Source organism: Solanum dulcamara, chromosome 2 (assembly GCF_947179165.1).
Source record: "Solanum dulcamara chromosome 2, daSolDulc1.2, whole genome shotgun sequence".
Lineage (NCBI taxonomy): Eukaryota > Viridiplantae > Streptophyta > Magnoliopsida > Solanales > Solanaceae > Solanum > Solanum dulcamara.
In genome coordinates this window covers 3,147,083-3,166,556 of record NC_077238.1, presented here as the reverse complement: position 1 = coordinate 3,166,556, position 19,474 = coordinate 3,147,083, and the positions used below count along the sequence as shown (strand labels likewise).

General features: G+C 28.3%; 2 protein-coding genes across 2 annotated transcripts; both read right to left on the bottom strand.

Annotated features, from left to right (window-relative positions):
• Positions 1–1,183: 1,183 nt before the first annotated feature.
• LOC129879991 (transcription factor NIGT1-like) lies at positions 1,184–2,949 on the bottom strand. The gene is made up of 2 exons (XM_055953782.1): positions 2,795–2,949; positions 1,184–1,814 (listed from the first exon to the last, which is right to left on the bottom strand). The coding sequence occupies exons 1-2, from the start codon at positions 2,861–2,863 to the stop codon at positions 1,389–1,391; spliced, it is 495 nt and encodes a 164-aa protein (XP_055809757.1). The 5' UTR covers positions 2,864–2,949; the 3' UTR covers positions 1,184–1,388.
• Positions 2,950–3,058: 109 nt separating this feature from the next.
• On the bottom strand, positions 3,059–6,790 carry LOC129879990 (transcription factor HHO3). The gene is made up of 5 exons (XM_055953781.1): positions 6,429–6,790; positions 5,494–5,816; positions 5,127–5,406; positions 4,667–4,743; positions 3,059–3,684 (listed from the first exon to the last, which is right to left on the bottom strand). The coding sequence occupies exons 1-5, from the start codon at positions 6,562–6,564 to the stop codon at positions 3,259–3,261; spliced, it is 1,242 nt and encodes a 413-aa protein (XP_055809756.1). The 5' UTR covers positions 6,565–6,790; the 3' UTR covers positions 3,059–3,258.
• Positions 6,791–19,474: the final 12,684 nt, after the last annotated feature.

The window sequence follows — 19,474 nt, the reverse complement described above, 5'->3', positions numbered from 1 at the left end:
GTAGAAAGCTAGTACATAGTCGCGTTACCCTACCCTATTAGTAGGCGCATTAGCGCACTATAATTTCCTTTGTGGAGGACTCAGATTAGGATTAAAGGCTAAGTGATTCATCTTTTGCACCATAGTAGTTGTAGTTCTGCTCATTGTTTATTGCCTTTTGATTTCTGCATTGTATTGCTGTTTATAGTTGTGGCGCCGTTGTACTTTGACTGTCTTATCTATCTTATCTTATCTTATTTATTTATTTATTGTAGTTATGCCTCTTTCTTCCCGTACCACTCTACCACGACTTTCCCTTTTGCTATTTCTGTTTTCATCTTGTTTTCTATATGTTTGCCCCTATCTGACCTTTTATCTTGTCCTCTCTTAAAGCCGAGGGTCTTTCAGAAACAGTCGCTCTACCTTTCAAGGTGAGGGTTAGATCTGCGTACACTCTACCCTCCCCAGACCCCACATTATGGGATTATACTGGATTTGTTGTTGTTTGTACCTATCATTCTTCTACCTAACATGTGTAGACTCTTCAATTCTTTTGAACCTTTACTTGTTAAAATAGTGTATAGTACATTAAAATTTTCCATTTAAAAAAAATTAAATTCTGCACGTGTGAACTCATTGACCTTTGCTGGTTGCAAGTTCTTTCTACCCTATATGTAATAGTAAAATTATGTACATTTTATTCTCTCAAATTCCACTTATGAACTTACCTTAAATTTATTATTGTAATCGTTGTTGCCTTAGAGTACCGGAGGCATCATCGAGGCTATATGGGAGGAAATCAATCTATAGTAATTCAAATTGCTCCTTTGAATTAACGGGATCAGCCATAGACGAAGAAATACCAAACTCGATCACTTTTATCATGTCAAGATAACACTCTATCGCTAAGTTATATTCTTTTCTGAAGCCCCCCATTTTGTTCTCTTTTTCTCCTTGAGTCGGATGGAGAAGGGGGTTGACTAGACCCCTACCTTGTACCCTAATATTTCCCATGCTTCAATAAAAAAAAGAGGCTAAAATTAAGCTAGGATTTATGTAGCTAGGCTAAATACGAGGGAAAATAATATTCCTATAAAGAAAAGAAGAATTAAACGCTATGCCAAAAAATAAAATAAAAATCCACGTGTCATTTCAAAAATTCAAAACAATGGGAACCACCAATTATTCAATCTTCATTACTGTCATTGTCAAAATGCGTCTGAAAGATCCTCAAAAGATATCACAAAAGATATATATTTTTTAAAATATAAACTAAAGACACAAATAAATACGATAAGTTATTTTTTTTACTTCTAGAAAACCGAAAAATTAACTCTATATGACTTTCTACTTTTATCGTGGAAAAGATGAAAAATAAAATATATTACAAAAAAAATTCTAAACTTTTTTTAGTAAGCTGGTGAAGCAGTAGTGGTATGTGTAGAAGAGGACGTCGCCGGAGAATTCGAATGCACGTCGCCACCATCACTGTGACAGTAGCTGTCGTCGCGCTCAGAGCGCGACGACTTCTTGTTGTGTTGCCCTGAGCGCGACGACTTCTTGTTGTGTTGCCTTAATTGTTTTAGGGTTCCTCCAGATGCATGATCATGGAGTGGACCCTTTGGATGGGTGGCAATAGGGGCATAGATTCCATTTGAGTTGGCAACTCCCGACGCTTCGCCCGAGGCCGCTGGTGCTGCAGCGGCTATGGCGGCAGCGTATTCCGGTGGTGGGACCCATATTCCTCCGACGACCATGAATTGTGGTGGTGATTGGTGGAGGTGATTGTTGTGAATTGATGAAGGACTAGGTCTTCTCGTGTGTAATCTATATTTCTGTGGAAAAAAATCAAGAGACGATATTTAAGTCATTCATGTATATATATTCATGTAATAAAAAAAAATTATATTATCAAGTCATGCTATATAACATTTTAAAATTTTATGAGTTAGATTTTAATTTCTAATTAGTGGTAAGTAACTTGGAAATTTGTATATCCATCTTGGAAAACTAACCTAGTACATCATCATATATATGTTGCTTGATTTGGTATCCATATAAAAGTAGATTTGTATAAGCAAATTTTAGAAAGCCTATTATTGTTACTAAACTCAAAGTAACTTTCGATTTTTAGCTCAGCTAAAATATATATATATATATATATATATATATATATATATATATATATGCATTTACCAAATTTGGCTAAAACCAAAACTTCAAACGTTGTAGATTTTCTATAACAATATATATATATATATATAGTCATTTAGTTGCGTAACAACAATAACAAACTCATTATAATTTACAAGTATCACTCCTATCTTGACTCTTGAAAATGTAAAGAAGTTATTTTTGATAAACATCGACTCAGAATATTTAGTTGCGTATGATATTAAAGGAAGAAAAAAATATATATTGTCATTTACTTACATAATAATAAAATATTCAATATAATTTTACAAATCTTGCTCATATCTTAAATCTTGAGATTGTAAAGATATTATTTCAGATAAACATCGATTCAGAGTATTTAATTGCGTATGATATTAAAGAAAGAAAAATATATAAAAGTTATCCAAAATTGTTGAGTCTATCCAAAATAATCCAAAGCAAGTTCGTACTAGAACCTTATTGATGAACCCCTAATCAAATTTGCACTACCAAACAAAACATATAATATGTCCAATTTCCCAATTTTGATAATGTTTCACATTTGCCAAAGCAAATATATATGATATTCCTTTTTAGTGTGTTGGGAAAAAAATAAAATTATACAGACAGTCTAGAATAGTCATTGATCATGTAAATATACCTGTAAATGACTTTTAACTTCATCATTAGTGAGTCCATCCACCTTCATTAACTCCCTAATATTTCCCATGCTTCAATAAAAAAAAGAGGCTAAAATTAAGCTAGGATTTATGTAGCTAGGCTAAATACGAGGGAAAATAATATTCCTATAAAGAAAAGAAGAATTAAACGCTATGCCAAAAAATAAAATAAAAATCCACGTGTCATTTCAAAAATTCAAAACAATGGGAACCACCAATTATTCAATCTTCATTACTGTCATTGTCAAAATGCGTCTGAAAGATCCTCAAAAGATATCACAAAAGATATATATTTTTTAAAATATAAACTAAAGACACAAATAAATACGATAAGTTATTTTTTTTACTTCTAGAAAACCGAAAAATTAACTCTATATGACTTTCTACTTTTATCGTGGAAAAGATGAAAAATAAAATATATTACAAAAAAAATTCTAAACTTTTTTTAGTAAGCTGGTGAAGCAGTAGTGGTATGTGTAGAAGAGGACGTCGCCGGAGAATTCGAATGCACGTCGCCACCATCACTGTGACAGTAGCTGTCGTCGCGCTCAGAGCGCGACGACTTCTTGTTGTGTTGCCCTGAGCGCGACGACTTCTTGTTGTGTTGCCTTAATTGTTTTAGGGTTCCTCCAGATGCATGATCATGGAGTGGACCCTTTGGATGGGTGGCAATAGGGGCATAGATTCCATTTGAGTTGGCAACTCCCGACGCTTCGCCCGAGGCCGCTGGTGCTGCAGCGGCTATGGCGGCAGCGTATTCCGGTGGTGGGACCCATATTCCTCCGACGACCATGAATTGTGGTGGTGATTGGTGGAGGTGATTGTTGTGAATTGATGAAGGACTAGGTCTTCTCGTGTGTAATCTATATTTCTGTGGAAAAAAATCAAGAGACGATATTTAAGTCATTCATGTATATATATTCATGTAATAAAAAAAAATTATATTATCAAGTCATGCTATATAACATTTTAAAATTTTATGAGTTAGATTTTAATTTCTAATTAGTGGTAAGTAACTTGGAAATTTGTATATCCATCTTGGAAAACTAACCTAGTACATCATCATATATATGTTGCTTGATTTGGTATCCATATAAAAGTAGATTTGTATAAGCAAATTTTAGAAAGCCTATTATTGTTACTAAACTCAAAGTAACTTTCGATTTTTAGCTCAGCTAAAATATATATATATATATATATATATATATATATATATATATATATATGCATTTACCAAATTTGGCTAAAACCAAAACTTCAAACGTTGTAGATTTTCTATAACAATATATATATATATATATAGTCATTTAGTTGCGTAACAACAATAACAAACTCATTATAATTTACAAGTATCACTCCTATCTTGACTCTTGAAAATGTAAAGAAGTTATTTTTGATAAACATCGACTCAGAATATTTAGTTGCGTATGATATTAAAGGAAGAAAAAAATATATATTGTCATTTACTTACATAATAATAAAATATTCAATATAATTTTACAAATCTTGCTCATATCTTAAATCTTGAGATTGTAAAGATATTATTTCAGATAAACATCGATTCAGAGTATTTAATTGCGTATGATATTAAAGAAAGAAAAATATATAAAAGTTATCCAAAATTGTTGAGTCTATCCAAAATAATCCAAAGCAAGTTCGTACTAGAACCTTATTGATGAACCCCTAATCAAATTTGCACTACCAAACAAAACATATAATATGTCCAATTTCCCAATTTTGATAATGTTTCACATTTGCCAAAGCAAATATATATGATATTCCTTTTTAGTGTGTTGGGAAAAAAATAAAATTATACAGACAGTCTAGAATAGTCATTGATCATGTAAATATACCTGTAAATGACTTTTAACTTCATCATTAGTGAGTCCATCCACCTTCATTAACTCCCTAATTTGTTTTGGAGTAGCAACTGCAAAAAAAAAAATCAACAAAAATTAACGATAAATAACTTCTGTACAAAAATACAAGAATTAGCCATTGATAACTTCTATCCATAAACAATAAAAATTAAAAACAAATGGATAAATAGTAGTAAAGTTTGTTGCTTATCCATCATTATGAAAAACTAATAATAGAAAGTAGCATAAATAACTTTTATCGCTAAATAGTAAAAATCATTGTAATTTTATTTAACAACAAATTAGTACGAGTTGTCAAAAAATATATATTATTAACACGATCAAATTCTAGTAACAAATTTTATAGCTTATTCTTATTTATTTTTTCTAGTAACGCAAAAATAAACTTATTTTTCGTAAAATTAAAAACAAATTAATTTTAAAAAAATTATACCATGAGAGCCACCAAGTTGTTGCAAGGAATGTAAGAATCTTCTATGTAACTCTGGTGACCAACACCGTCTTTGTTTTCTTTGTCCATCTTTATCTTCTTTCTTAGTTCCGCCGCCATTTTCCGCCGTGGAACTAGTTGTCGCCGCTGGAGTAACACCGTTAATTACCGGTGTTTCTTCCGCGGCGGCGACAACATTTTTCTCTTTCTTGAAAGGATGAAATGCTCCTCCACTTCCATTTTTCTTCACTTCTACAACCAACACCTTTTTAGGTGTTAATTCCTATATTAAACCCACAAAAAAAAAACTTAGATAAACAAAAAATAAAAAATAAAATAAAAAACTTTATTTTTTTTCAAAATTAATTACCTCTTTTGGAATGGGATCTGAAGTTTGATTCCAGAGCTGAACAGATCTAAGCCAATCAGATTTTTTATTTTTGGTGTCCTTTGAACTAGTAGAATTACTAGTATTATTATTATTGTTATTAATAAAAGATTTTGATTTATGAGATTCATTTTCTTCATCTTCATCTTGATCTTCATGAGAAAACGTTCTTTTTAATGGAATAAATTCTTCCAAAACAGGAACATCACTAGATGTATGTTCATCCTCAGAACATTCAGTAGATTGTGCATTAAGGTTGTACTCTGTTGTTGTCCCAGATAATTGTTGCTTGTATGTTTCAATAGCTGCTCATGAAAAAAAAAATCACAAAAATGAACAAATTTAAGAAATGGGATTTTGTAATTTTGTTTGAAAAGCATAAAATAAAATTAAAAAATAAAGAAATTAAAAAAATAAAGGCTTGTTCGAGTGGTTGAGCACTTTTACCATTCGAGTGATGGAGAATAAGTGAAAATACTTGATTCTCCTAGGTGGGTGGGGTGGGAAGGGGAGAAAAATATTGTGTTTTGAATAGCATAGAATAAAATCACAAAAAATGAAGAAAATTAAGAAATGGAGTTCTGTTATTTAGTTAAATAGTATAGAATCTTGAAAGGTAGAGTCTTTAGAACACTCATTGGTATCTTTACCACATAAAACAAGAAAGAAAAAACACAAAAATGAAGAAATTAAAGAAATGGGGTTTTATTATTTTGTATGAATAGTATAGAATCTTGAAGAAAAATTCACTAAAATGAAGAAATTGAAGAAATGGGGTTTTATTATTTTGTTTGAATAGTATGAATCTTAAAAGAAAAAAAATTACAAATAAATGAAGAAATGGGGTTTTGTTATATTGTATGAATTAGTATAAAAATCTTGAAGAAAAAAAAATAATAGTGAGAAAATTTAATTACCTTGAGTGACAAGTTCAAGACAAAGTGGAAGTTCTCTAGAGAAAACTTGAATCTTTGTTCTTTCTTCTTCAAGAGCATCAATATATTGTTGACATCTCTCCATTTTCTCTGTGAAACTGTTGTTGTTGATCATCATCTTCTATGGAAAGGAAAAGAAAACTTTCTTTGAAGTTTTCCAGCTTTTGTGGTGATGATTTGGTTGACCTAAGGCGAAAGTATGCAATTTTTTTTGTTAATTTATTTATTATGGAAGGCTATAATGAGAGAAATGAGAGGACCAAGAAGAACATTTAAATGAGAGAGTTGATTTGTTTTGTTATAAGCATAGAAAGATCCGGAATGGTAATTTAAAGAATAAAGGGATCTAGGAAGAATCATAAAAGGGAATAAACTTGGTATATAAGAAATAAAAAAAGATATAAAAGTCTTTATGATGGTTTGAGGTATATATACACGCATAACATGCAGCAACACCACCGATAAGAATCGAATAATAAATATTTATTTATTCTTAATTAAAAATTTTGAATTTGAATCTCCGTTAATATGGAGTCATCTTAGTGCTTTACCCACTAAGTAGAACTTTTCAGGGAAAATCTGAATTTAATCGGGCTCTAATATGAGTAACGGACGCCAAATGAAAAAATTCAAAAAAAAAAAGACATATAGTAACACCTACACCATCAAGCCATTTCACTCTTACTAATGGTTTCGAGTTCGGCCTCTGAAAATCATTTTTTCCCTTTATGAGTCTCTTGCACAGGATGAATCTGAATTAATTTGACTAGTATTACTAAATTACAAGAGAGTGTGATGGAACTGATAAAAGTCATTCAACCTTAATCAAGGTTTTGAATTCGAACTTTGAGAATAGAGAAACTTACAATAAGGAGTTTTTTTTTTTTTACTTTAGAGATCCTCACTCATGAATTTGACTTTAATCAAACTAATAAATTCTGAATATCGAATATCATATAAGAAATATGCACTATAAAAGACTGAAATTAGCTAAGAACTGTATCGTTAATTCATTATTAAATAGCTCATAAGTCGTAACTAACAATTTTTTAAATAATTTATCGCTACTTCTTTTCTAAATAGTATTAGAAACAAATTAAGATGTTTATCTACCGAATTCATTTATCGATAATTCCTATTTTTTAGTGGTAATGTAACACTAAATATTGTGTTGAAATTATTTATTCCTCCATTCTTAATCAAAAATGTCCATTTCACATCCCAAAATATGAACAACTTTTAGATAGAGAATGTTTTCCTTGATTTTTGATTTAGTTATCGTAATTCAAATTAATTAAATCAGTAAAATTCGAATTTTAAATAATTAAAAAAAGATAAAAAGATTATAAATTGATTATTTTTGTTTTGGATGGGCGGTGCGTGGTGGGAAGGGTCGAGGTCGGGGCGTCGCATATGAAACGAATCTTTGATGGGTTAGGTTTTCTTCTTTTTTAGAGAGTTGTGAATATTCGAAAGAGTGATTCTTATTATAATGTAGTAAACTTTACTTATAATGTATGCTGGCATTGACGTTACATATATTTTTATCAAGATAAGATCAAAGACTTCACACTCTATTCTTTTTCCATTTTACTCTTTTGTCCTTCTATTTTAATTTAATGTCATTCATGTAATATACCTACTATTCTCATTTTTACCTACTTAGGGGGAAGTGGTTGTTACATAGTCATGCTAGCCGTGAATATAAATTAGGCTATAAAAAATGAAATTTTGATAAGATTGAGTGGCGAAAAGCCATTCGGATCAAGTTGGAGAAGGAGATTACAAAATGAGAATCAAATCCTTATAAATAAAATAAAAATTTATGTAGTAAATCAATTAAACTATTAATATTTTTTAAAATTATTGTTGTTATATTTGCTTTTTCACCTTTTTTCTAATGTTATCTAGCATAAATTACAACACTCAAGGAAATTATGGAGCAGAATATATGATGAACATGTATTTTTTTTTTACCTCTTTCACATGCGACAATAAATTTACTTTAGAAAATATTAATCGAGTTTTATAACGTACATTAAATATATATATATATATATATATATATATAACAATGCAAAATGACAACTTCTTAATATCAATATGCAATACACATTTGTACAACTAAAAATACTTCCAAGTTCATTTCTTAACTTTGCAACATTGATTCACTAACAAACACAAAAACGGAAAAAATATAGAAGAACCATAAATTGAAGGGTTCAATAACAAATCAGGAAAAAAAAAACTACGAGGTAAAAAATATTTGCAGGGGTCAAAATGTAATTTTCCAAAACCCACTCTAGAACTTTCTTTTTTTTGGAATATACTCCGTTTCTTTTGCTCTGAATAATCACGACAACACTAAAAAAAACTTTAACGAATCCTCTCATCACGCGTGCCTCTACGCGCCATCCACCTTTACATATGATTTTTTATTTTTTTAAATGAGAAAAGTATTATAAATATCTTTTGAATTTAGCGCAAATTATTATTTAATCCCTGATTTATTGATAGACATAAAATTATTTTTCTACTTGACTAACTAAACTTAGATATACTCCCGATCTGCCACATGACATATAAGTGATTTCAAACTCTTATAGAAGCAAGAAACTCTTAATGAAAAGCCGAGAGAAAGTTTTAAAAACACCTCTAAATATGACGAGAATTTAGAAGTGTATATCAGTTATGTTGCAAGATTATAAGTGTATTTAAGTACAATTAGTCAAGTAATATGTGTTTTTAAGACTGTCAATAGTTGTAGAATGAAACTAATAATTTGCTTTGAATTTAAGAATATTTTCAATATTTTTGTCTTTTCAAATTGAGACTATGAAATTATAAAGAGAAATGGGCGATAAAATTACAAGATAAAGAATCAAACTCATCAATTAGGTGAAAAATCAGATAATCAAATAATTGAACTATTAAGAATTTCAATGTGTAAAATCGATTTTCTCATTTTAGAGATCGTTTGATAACTAATAAAGAAATAATTTATTCACATGTATTAATATATGTATAAGTTATATCTTGTTAAAAACTAAATTATTTGTAGATAGATTAATAAAATTTAATTTATTACTAATATCTACATAATTATTAATTATATAATTAATACTTATATAATTTTAACAAGCTATCAAACTACTTCTAAGGACTAAAAAAAAAAAATTAAAAAAATGAAGTTGGCTTTTGGGGGTCTCAAAGAGGCAAGAGAATGGTGTTGTGTGGCCGAGACGCATGACATAATGCGTGATGAGAACGCACTAATTGTTGATCAGACACAGTCGTCGCTGATTGGGTCCCATTACATTAGGGACCGTAGTAGGTTGTGTCCGAATATTCTTCTTAATCAAATTTAGAGTTCTCACCCCTTTGGAAAAAATAATAGCAATTTATTTTTTATTTTTTTAATGATGGTATCCAATAGATTATTTTTCTAGTGTGTTTCCTAAAACAAATACAAAATAGGAATTTGTTATGAAATAAAGAATATAAAGTAAATATGCTACTTCAAGTATATAAAGATAGAGAATAATATATTAATTAATTTTGAATTGATATATAAATGAATTCAATCGATTTTTTTGTATTTATATAAGAAAAAGAGTAGTTGCAAAAGTTTTTAGGAAGCAATTGTAAAAGCTCTTGAGAAAAAGTTGTTGATAAGTTGTTTGCTTGCAAGCCTGAGGAAGCTGTTGTAAAACTTATTTAGACAGTTAAAGGGATCGTTTGGTTTGAATATGAGTTATGATGAAATTAGTTATGCTGTAATAAGTTATGCTGGAATTAGTTATGATGGGATAAGTTATATTGAGATTATTTTTTATTGATTATTTGGTTTGTTATATTCAAAATAATATGTATTGCATAAATTTTAAGAACAAGTTGTTTGTTTATAAAAATACTATTCACTTTATTTAGTTTTTTTATATTTTCTTTGCAAGCTTTAGTTAGTTATTCTTAAAAAAAAATCATCTTATTTAGCTTAAATATTTTTGTGTGTGTATTTTCATGATGGTAACCATATGTATTTAAAATAAAACGTTCATCTTATTTAGTTTTAAAATAGAATTTTCATCTTAAATTTGTTAAAGTAAAAAATGATTTATTATTTATATCATTTCATTTAAGCACATATCACTCTTAAATTATAAAATAATAAAATTTTTATTTTAGTTGATATATAAAATACAATCTTTCAAGTGACTAAAAAGATATATAATTAAAAATATGTAATTTAGTAGTAGAGAAATCAAAACATAAATAAATATAAGAATTAGTCAAAAAAAATTAATAAATAAAAATTATATTTGTATAGTTTAATTTTTTTAATAAAAAAATATAAAAAATTATCATAAAAATAAGAAGTAGTGAAGATTGTAAATATTATAATACATGGTATTAAAAATAATGTGAATATACATGGAGGTGAAAATGATATATAAAAAGGATATAAAAGGATATTTTTGTCATTTTCTTTATTTTTTCCCGGAATAAGCTATCCCGGAATTATTATACCTCTCAAGAGAAGAAATAACTTATTCTGATACTAATTATTAATTCCGGAATAAGTTATACTGGACTTGCCAACCAAACGGCAAATTAAATGGCACTATCATTTAATTTTGAGATAATTTAATGTTATCTTTCACACCAAACGACCCCTTAATGTTCAAATTGATCCTACTAGATAAGGTAGGTAAAAAAACTAAATGTTTGTTAAAGTTGATAAAAATGGTTTTATACTTTATATTTATTTGAAGAACTATTCTCATGCCTACTAGCCAGTTAATTCGAAGATTAGTTGTATGGTTATTAAAAGAAACATTTTTTTTTTATATAGCATTGAGTATATCTATCTAAAAAGACATTAGATATAATTCATTCTTTCTCCTCATGTTGCTATGGTTACTGGTTTAGGGCATTAGCATTTTACTTTATCACTATTCCGTAAGAGCGTTGAAATTATATTATATAAAAGTATTGCTTTAATTCTTTGCAATGCATATTATTACATAATTGAAGAGTGATTCGCCCTGTAATATTATTGTCACACAAAATAAACGCGTCAGATTAATATGCATCCAATTCTTTTGATACACCTAGCCCTACACGTATTTCATGCCTTCACATTATTCATGAGTTGAAGAAATCCTTATAAAGAGAACATTTGTTTAATTTTTTCAGTGAAATCTATCAAAAGTCAAATAAGATTAAAATTTGGGCTAAATCAACACATTTCTAACGCTAGGTAAGGGAACTCTTTTAATACTATTTCTAATTGATAGTTGGTTGAAAGATACATGTTTAAATAACAAGCCACCAACAAGATTGGGATAACATTCTTCTATTATATATATATATAATATAGTCTTCTAATTTACTATATCGTAAATAAATGTACGAATTAATGGCATTTTGACAACTACTTCTCACCAAAGTATATATCATTGTTATTGACTAGCAAGAAGTCTTTTATTAGTATCTTAGTCGATGAAAATATATAGGCCATTAGGCATTAATTAGCTAACTTTGTAATTACAAGACCCAAGGTTATGGAATAAGCGATTATCTCAAACCTACATCGAAATATTGATAGTGATTTTCTAATATTGCATAACAGAATATGATACGGTGAGATAGAATGCAATAGAAATAAAGATAACGAACAAGTTACTTATTCTTAACGGGCAAAGCAAGCCCCTAGATCTCATCTTCTTTTTTTTTTGCTCTCGTTCACATGAATTTGAATACGTAAAACATATTCAAAAGGTGAAATTGGTTAATTATTGAAAGGCTTATACATTCCATACCTCTAAAATACATACCAAAAAAACTTGAAATTTGTTACCATCTTTGTTGCTAATCTTCCGCTAAATAGCTGGCAACTAGCAATTTTCCAAAATTTATAGTTAATTCATTGCTAATTTAACAACGGTTTTTGTTGTATAGCTCTAAATTTTATTTATCACTATTTAAAAAAAATAGTGATACAAATGATTGAAAACAAGATTTCCCTCAATCTGGTAAAAAGTCATATTATCTGTTATGTTTGTTAGACCATTGATTGATATAGTTCTATAGACGCATTAGTATCCTTCCTGATCAGTAATTAAGTAAATAGGAGATATATAGTAAAAGAGTGAAAATGTTCTAATATGGACATCTAAGTAACGTGAAATCAGAAATTTCGTTAAAAACACCACAACAAAAAAACTAAATGTAATTTCACATATGGGGTTTGGAGAATATAGAGTGTACGCAAATCTTACATCTACTTTTTTAAAGTAGAAAGGTTATTTTCAAAAAAACCTCGTTTGAATAAACAACAAAAAAGAAACAATTGCAACAAATAAAAACAAGAAGATAAAAAATTACCGAAGTGAAACAACATGTAGTGATATGAATCTAAATATAAGGGAATAAAAATAATAATACTAAACTCGGAGAAAGGAAACGAACTAGGTCCGACTATATATACAAAAAGTTATAATTTATACATACAGTCTAATTTTTCGACGAAGCGTGTTCAACGTCATAACCAACCTTCACCGGTTGTTGCTCCGCCGGCCTATGTGAAGGAATGGATACATATGAAATGGCATATTCTTTCAAAATGCCTTCTTGTTATGTGGACAACAATGGGGTTTTCATAGAACTATAATTCTTTAAAATATTTACTCTCAATATAGGTATATCTCTTATAGTTAATGGACCTCTATTTTATCTTCTTTTTTTTCCTACTTTTATTTTTGTCACGAACATACCAGACATATATAGGATCTCGTACCGAGATAGATTCAAAATTTCAGATTTATAGATTCACAGAGATCTCAATATTTTTTATTATAAAAAAACTATATCATAAGTGTGCAAGGGGAATCAAACAATCAGTGAGGAGTGCAACAAAGCTTGAGCATGTTTATTTCTATCTTTGGACCAAGAGCTTACTTTGTTACCGAGTTTCCATCGATTAGTTTTTGTATGTTTTATTGAATTTCTCAATATAAATTCAAGATATACACAATATTACTAAGTTCTTGAGAACCTACACCCAATGCCTAAGATACGCCCTAGTGTCATATCCTCGTACATAAAACTATCTTTCTTTTAAAATAACAAATTACAAAAGAACTATATTATCTCCAAAACAATTTTTTTAAAAATAAAATACAAAAGAACTTTTGCTACTAATTAAGCTAGCACACGAAAAGGTGTTGTGTATTAAAATTGTGGCATCCAATAATGAATCTTTGATATGTCTGATTTCTTTCTTTTCTTTTTTCAAAAGTAGTAAAATGGAATTGTTAAATATAATATATAGGGACACCATTTTAGGAAATGACCTTAGGTCCTTTAAGAGCCAAAAAGAAGCACAATTATGGAAAGACGTTTCATAAGAAGGCACTTTAATTTGTTTCTTCATGCACAAAATATTTTATAATGCTATAGTGCAAAAGTCATTTTGCCACCTACAACTCCCCCCCCCCCCCCACCTCACGCAATATATATAAAATCAATATGATGAATGGCCTTTCATATGAACGTGAGGTTGGATTTTAAAATTTTGTGAGTAGTTGGCATCCTTAATTCCTTATCTCATGTTGAATTTTTAGGGCTCATCTTTAAAAGTATGAGAGTTTAAGCACCAAGCAATTAATAAAATGAGTAAAAGATATTAGAGATAGGGATTCAAATTTCAGCAAAAATAAATAATAAAACAAAATAAGTGGTCTCCTTTTTACGATAATAACATATTTAATGTGATTTTACAAGTGAAATTTGAAAAAGATATTGGTATATATGTAGCTTTATCTTATCTTGAGAAGATATATAGATTATTACCGACAGATTCTTGGCTCGTGTAGAGTTTGGAGAGAGTAATTTCTTCTCTATCTATTTATTTATAAATTTGATGGATAGAGTTATTCATGATTTGTGTTGGACTGTTGGTAAGAGACAAAAGGTGATGAACCGACTAATGTAAATGTTCCTTTTTAAGCCCTCATTTAGATTTGTCTGGATTTTTAAAAATTGTGCAAAAATAATCTTTGAAAAATTATCCTTTTGGATAACGTTAGACTCCGATCTAATGTTTGCTCTATATATTGCTTCACCTTACAAATAAAACATTACTATCTTCTAACGTTGACAATAATTTACAAAATCTTGGACCATTGTTTAATACTATTTTTTTCACAAAATTTTCAGTTTGCTCAAAAGTGGCCTTTAGCTAATTTTCGGCCACAAATTTTTAAGTATTTTGGGAAATTATTTTGGAGTGAAGTTTTATTATGCATGTGTTTGGCCATAGATTTTGGGAGAAATACTTGATTTTAAAAAAAATATGATTTAAATTCATAAGCACTAAAAAATAGTAAAATTACCCATAAGTTTGTATTATCATTTTATAATAAACATGTTCCGTTAAAATAACCTTATAATATAATTGATGATAATTAACAACAACAAAAACAACAATATGGCCAAAAGCAGTACAATAATCACATAGTCAAACTTGTCAATGATTCAAGATAAATTATAACCCATTAAAAATAAGTTGTTTTTTTTTTAATGGAATTTGTTGTAGATTGATATTAATTAGGACTAATAGATGATGTTGGTTTTATAAAATATAAAAGTTTGGGATAAATTTTATTTTTTAATTTTTTTTTTCCAAATACTAGAATTTGGCCTAAATTCTAGTTTTTTTTTTCTAAAACTTTGGAACTTGGAATGTCGGCAAATATATTTGTCAAGAAATGACAAGTTATATGTCCAAACACTCCAACCGAACTCATAATATTTTCCTTATCACTTTTTATTGTTGTTCTTTTTTTATTTTATGTTACTGAGTGAAAATCTAGGTTGCATTTGTTTCAAAAACTGAAAAAAGGTTTACTAGAATTTTTTTCTCACAATTTCTCTTTTTTTAATAAAAAAAAATAAAGGCCACCAGACTCAAAATAGTTAAAAGGGTACTTTACCTAAATCCCACAGTGAAAAAGTCCAATTACAACTTATCCCTACTTTTTCTTAAATTACCCGATTTCCCTGATTTTTCTCAGATTTCTGATACATTAGTGGTGTTTCTGATACATCACGTTTTGTGTACATAATAATTAATGTTGTTGATTTATTTATGGAAAGGTAACTTAAATCAAGTTAAGTTTCCTTCTTTCAATCAATTACTTAGCTAAATAAGGGAATTAACCCATACAAAGCTTAACAGTTATGAGGGACTTGAAAAAATTAAAAAACAGAGCATAGGATTATTGGCGGAATGGCGGCGGAGGTGACTGTCTCGCCGATGGAAGACGATGAAGAGGAATCCTATTTAATTTCCCCTTCCGATGCTTGGATATATAACTGAATGGAGAACAAAAGCTCCTGCTTAATGCTTATCTCTGCTGCAGCTTCACATTTAATGAGTGTTGGGTCACGTTTCCTGAAATTCAAAAAATAGAGCATAGGAGTTTGATACATTAGAATATATGATACAAAAGTGACCTTATGTATCAGAAAAATTTATGTATCAAGCATTAAATCTTAAGTATCAAAAAAATTTATGTATCAAGCATTAAACATTATGTATCAGAAAAATTTATGTATCAAGCGTTAAACCTTATGTATCAGAAAAATTTATGTATCAAGCGTTAAACCTTATGTATCAGAAAAAATTATGTATCAAGCATTAAACCTTATGTATCAGAAAAAATTATGTATCAAGCATAAACCTTATGTATCAGAAAAAATTATGTATCAAGCATTAAACCTTATGTATCAGAAAAATTTATGTATCAAGCATTAAACCTTATGTATCAGAAAAAATTATGTATCAAGCATTAAACCTTATGTATCAGAAAAATTTATGTATCAAGCATTAAACATTATGTATCAGAAAAATGTATGTATCAAGCATTAAACCTTATGTATCAGAAAAATCTATGTATCAAGCATTAAACCTTATGTATCAGAAAAATCTATAAAAAGCTGAAGAACTTATGTGTCATGTACATAATAGCAAAAATCTTATTAGAACCTTATGTATCAACATATGAAATGTCTATCAACACTTAAAAATACAAGAAAAGAAATCTGATACATATAGACTATATTAGAAGCAGTAAAGCTTGATACATGAAAATCTGATACATAAACTTTCATCTTATATTTGAGTTTGATACATGAGAATAACTGATACATAACCATTCGACATATTCGACAGATTAAGGGCTGATACATTGAAGATTGTTGTGTTAGTTTTCAACTGAATTGTGGTTGATACATAACATCTTGTATTGATATAGGTTGTAGATGTATCAGAAGCAGTAAAGTTTGATACATGAGAATCTGATAAATAAATTTTCATCTTAAATTCGAGTTTGATACATGAGAATCTGATAAAAGTCTGCTAAATTGTTGAATAACCAAAAAAAATGTTTACTATTTGTGCAAAAATAAAATTGTACATTCTACTACTATAAAATTCAAAAAAAAACTACTCGACGTCAATCGGCTCTCCTTGACTAGGAGAGATGAAATCTCTCTAAAGTTTTTTTGGATCGTCTTTTTCGCTAACATAACCATCCTTGGCCATACTTCAGTCCCTGCATTGACATGAAAAATGATTAAATACAACTTGAACTTGATACATTGTACATCTGATCTGATACATTAAAATATATGATACAAAAGTGACCTTATGTATCTAAAAATTTATGTATCAAGTATTAAACCTTATGTATCAAAAAAATTTATGTATCAAACATTAAATCTTATGTATCAGAAAAATTTATGTATCAAGCATTAAACCTTATGTATCAGAAAAATTTATGTATCAAGCATTAAACCTTATGTATAAGAAAAATTTATGTATCAAACATTAAACCTTATGTATAAGAAAAATTATGTATCAAGTATTAAACCTTATGTATCAGAAAAATTTATGTATCAGAAAAAATTATGTATCAAGCATTAAACCTTATGTATCAAAAAAATTTATGTATCAAGCATTAAACCTTATATATCAGAAAAATTTATGTATCAAGCATTAAACCTTATGTACCAGAAAAATCGTAAAAAACTGAAGACCTTATGTGTCATGTACATAATAGCAAAAACCTTATTAGAACCTTATGTATCAACATATGAAATGTTTATCAACACTTAAAAATACAAGAAAAGAAATCTGATACATATAGACTATATCATATATGGTTAAAAGATATCTGATACATATAGTCTGATGCATTTATTTGCTGCATTAAGGTCTGATATATTTGAATAATTCATACCTTTGGAAGATTAGGTCGTGTTGTAACACCTTCGACTTTCTCCTCTGCTTTTTGAGGTGATTGCTGAACTATAAATTTCGACTTTGCAATTTGAAATTTCGATTTTGCATGTAAAGTATCCATAATTAATGGATCGTTGAGATGCTTGGATCTAATCTCTTTATACCCTTCACCAGAAGAATCAAACTCCGATGAAACAAGAATTTTTTTATTTTGATTTAATTATGTGAGACCAACACTAAATGATGGATATGATTCCATATGTATCAGTGAATAGAAGATTAAAATCAACAAAAACATACAGTTGAAATCAATGGAAAATCGAAGGAGATGGAATTGAAGTGAGATTCTAGAGAAGGAAGAAATTGAATTACCTTATTTAGAAATTTGAATTTCAGAAAAATATGAATTGAAATTCAAAAAGAAACCGCTGTATATGGGGCTTCAAATTAGGCGTGAATTTAGGATAGTTGGGGAGAATGAATGGGATTTATCAGTGAGTTGGAGAGAGAATTAAAAAAAGAGAGATTTTTGAGATTTTTATAAATGGTAGGGAATAATAGTAAATATAGTAATATAAGGTGTATAGTTAGGTAATTTTCCCTAGTTCAAAACTAAAGATTTGAGGCCAATTGAATGGCCCTAATGGTCTAGGTAAGCTTATTGGACCAAATTTGTATGAAGGTAAAACTATTTTTTTTCCTTTCTTTCTTGTAGTTGCAAGCTTGTTCTAAAATTATATCACGTTAAATTTAAAATAACAAATTATCAATACAAATTATTACGTACTTGCGAACGTTTACAAGTAAACATGATCACAAATAATGATTAAATTAATTAAAAGTTTAATATAGTTAATTAATATTATTAGACTTAATTTGTTTTTATTTGATGTTCGGTACATGATTGAAGCGCAATTAATTTAGATTAGAAACCCACTTGACCTCATACACGGGCTCGAAACCGAATACTTGATTTATAGTATGTTTGAAAAGCCACAATATAATTGAGATTTGGTGTAATTGGGTGTAATTACACTCTTTGACATGTTTGGTAAATCAAGTAATTGCTTGGTAAGAGATGAATTGAGTGTCATTGAAGGGGAGTAATTACACTTTTCAATTCCCAAGGAAGGGTAGGAATTTGGTGTAATTACATCATGTAATTACATGAAGCTTTTTAAAATTCTTCTTTTATTTATATTTATATTTATATATTTTCATTTTAATTTAATTTTTATTTCCACTATTTTTTTAAAAATATTTTTATTATTATAATATTTTCTAAATATATATTTTTTATTTATATTTCATTTCATTTCATTCCATTCTTATTCTCAACCTTTACTTTTTCATTCCATGCAATTTTTCATATTATTTATTTATTTATTTATTATTCTATTTCTTTTTAAAAATAATTTTGTTAGTATTCTAATTTTTAAAATCATATTTATGTATGTTGCGTTAAAATTTGATATAAGAGTATTACGTTAAATTTTTTGTTTTAAATTTAGGATTTATGTCATATTTTCAATTTCATTTATTTTAGTACTATTGACTTGAATTTTCACATTGCAAAATATTTATTTTTTAGTTAAACTTGATAGATTATTTTTTTGTCAAATGTTTTAATAATTTTATGATATTATATTTATAATATTAACATTTTTGTCAAACATATATTTTATGATATTCATAAAAATCTTATACATTTAGTTTATTT

What these genes read in the sequence shown, in the direction of transcription:
- LOC129879990 (XM_055953781.1), bottom strand. Translation starts at nt 6,564, where the DNA reads ATGATGATCAACAACAACAGTTTCACAGAGAAAATGGAGAGATGTCAA. An exon ending in ACAACTTGGTGGCTCTCATG is followed by an intron (nt 4,744 to 5,126) that starts GTATAATTTTTT and finishes TTTTTTTTGCAG; the next exon opens with TTGCTACTCCAAAACAAATT. An exon ending in AAGTTAAAAGTCATTTACAG is followed by an intron (nt 3,685 to 4,666) that starts GTATATTTACAT and finishes TTTTTTCCACAG; the next exon opens with AAATATAGATTACACACGAG.
- LOC129879991 (XM_055953782.1), bottom strand. Translation starts at nt 2,863, where the DNA reads ATGGGAAATATTAGGGAGTTAATGAAGGTGGATGGACTCACTAATGAT. An exon ending in AAGTTAAAAGTCATTTACAG is followed by an intron (nt 1,815 to 2,794) that starts GTATATTTACAT and finishes TTTTTTCCACAG; the next exon opens with AAATATAGATTACACACGAG.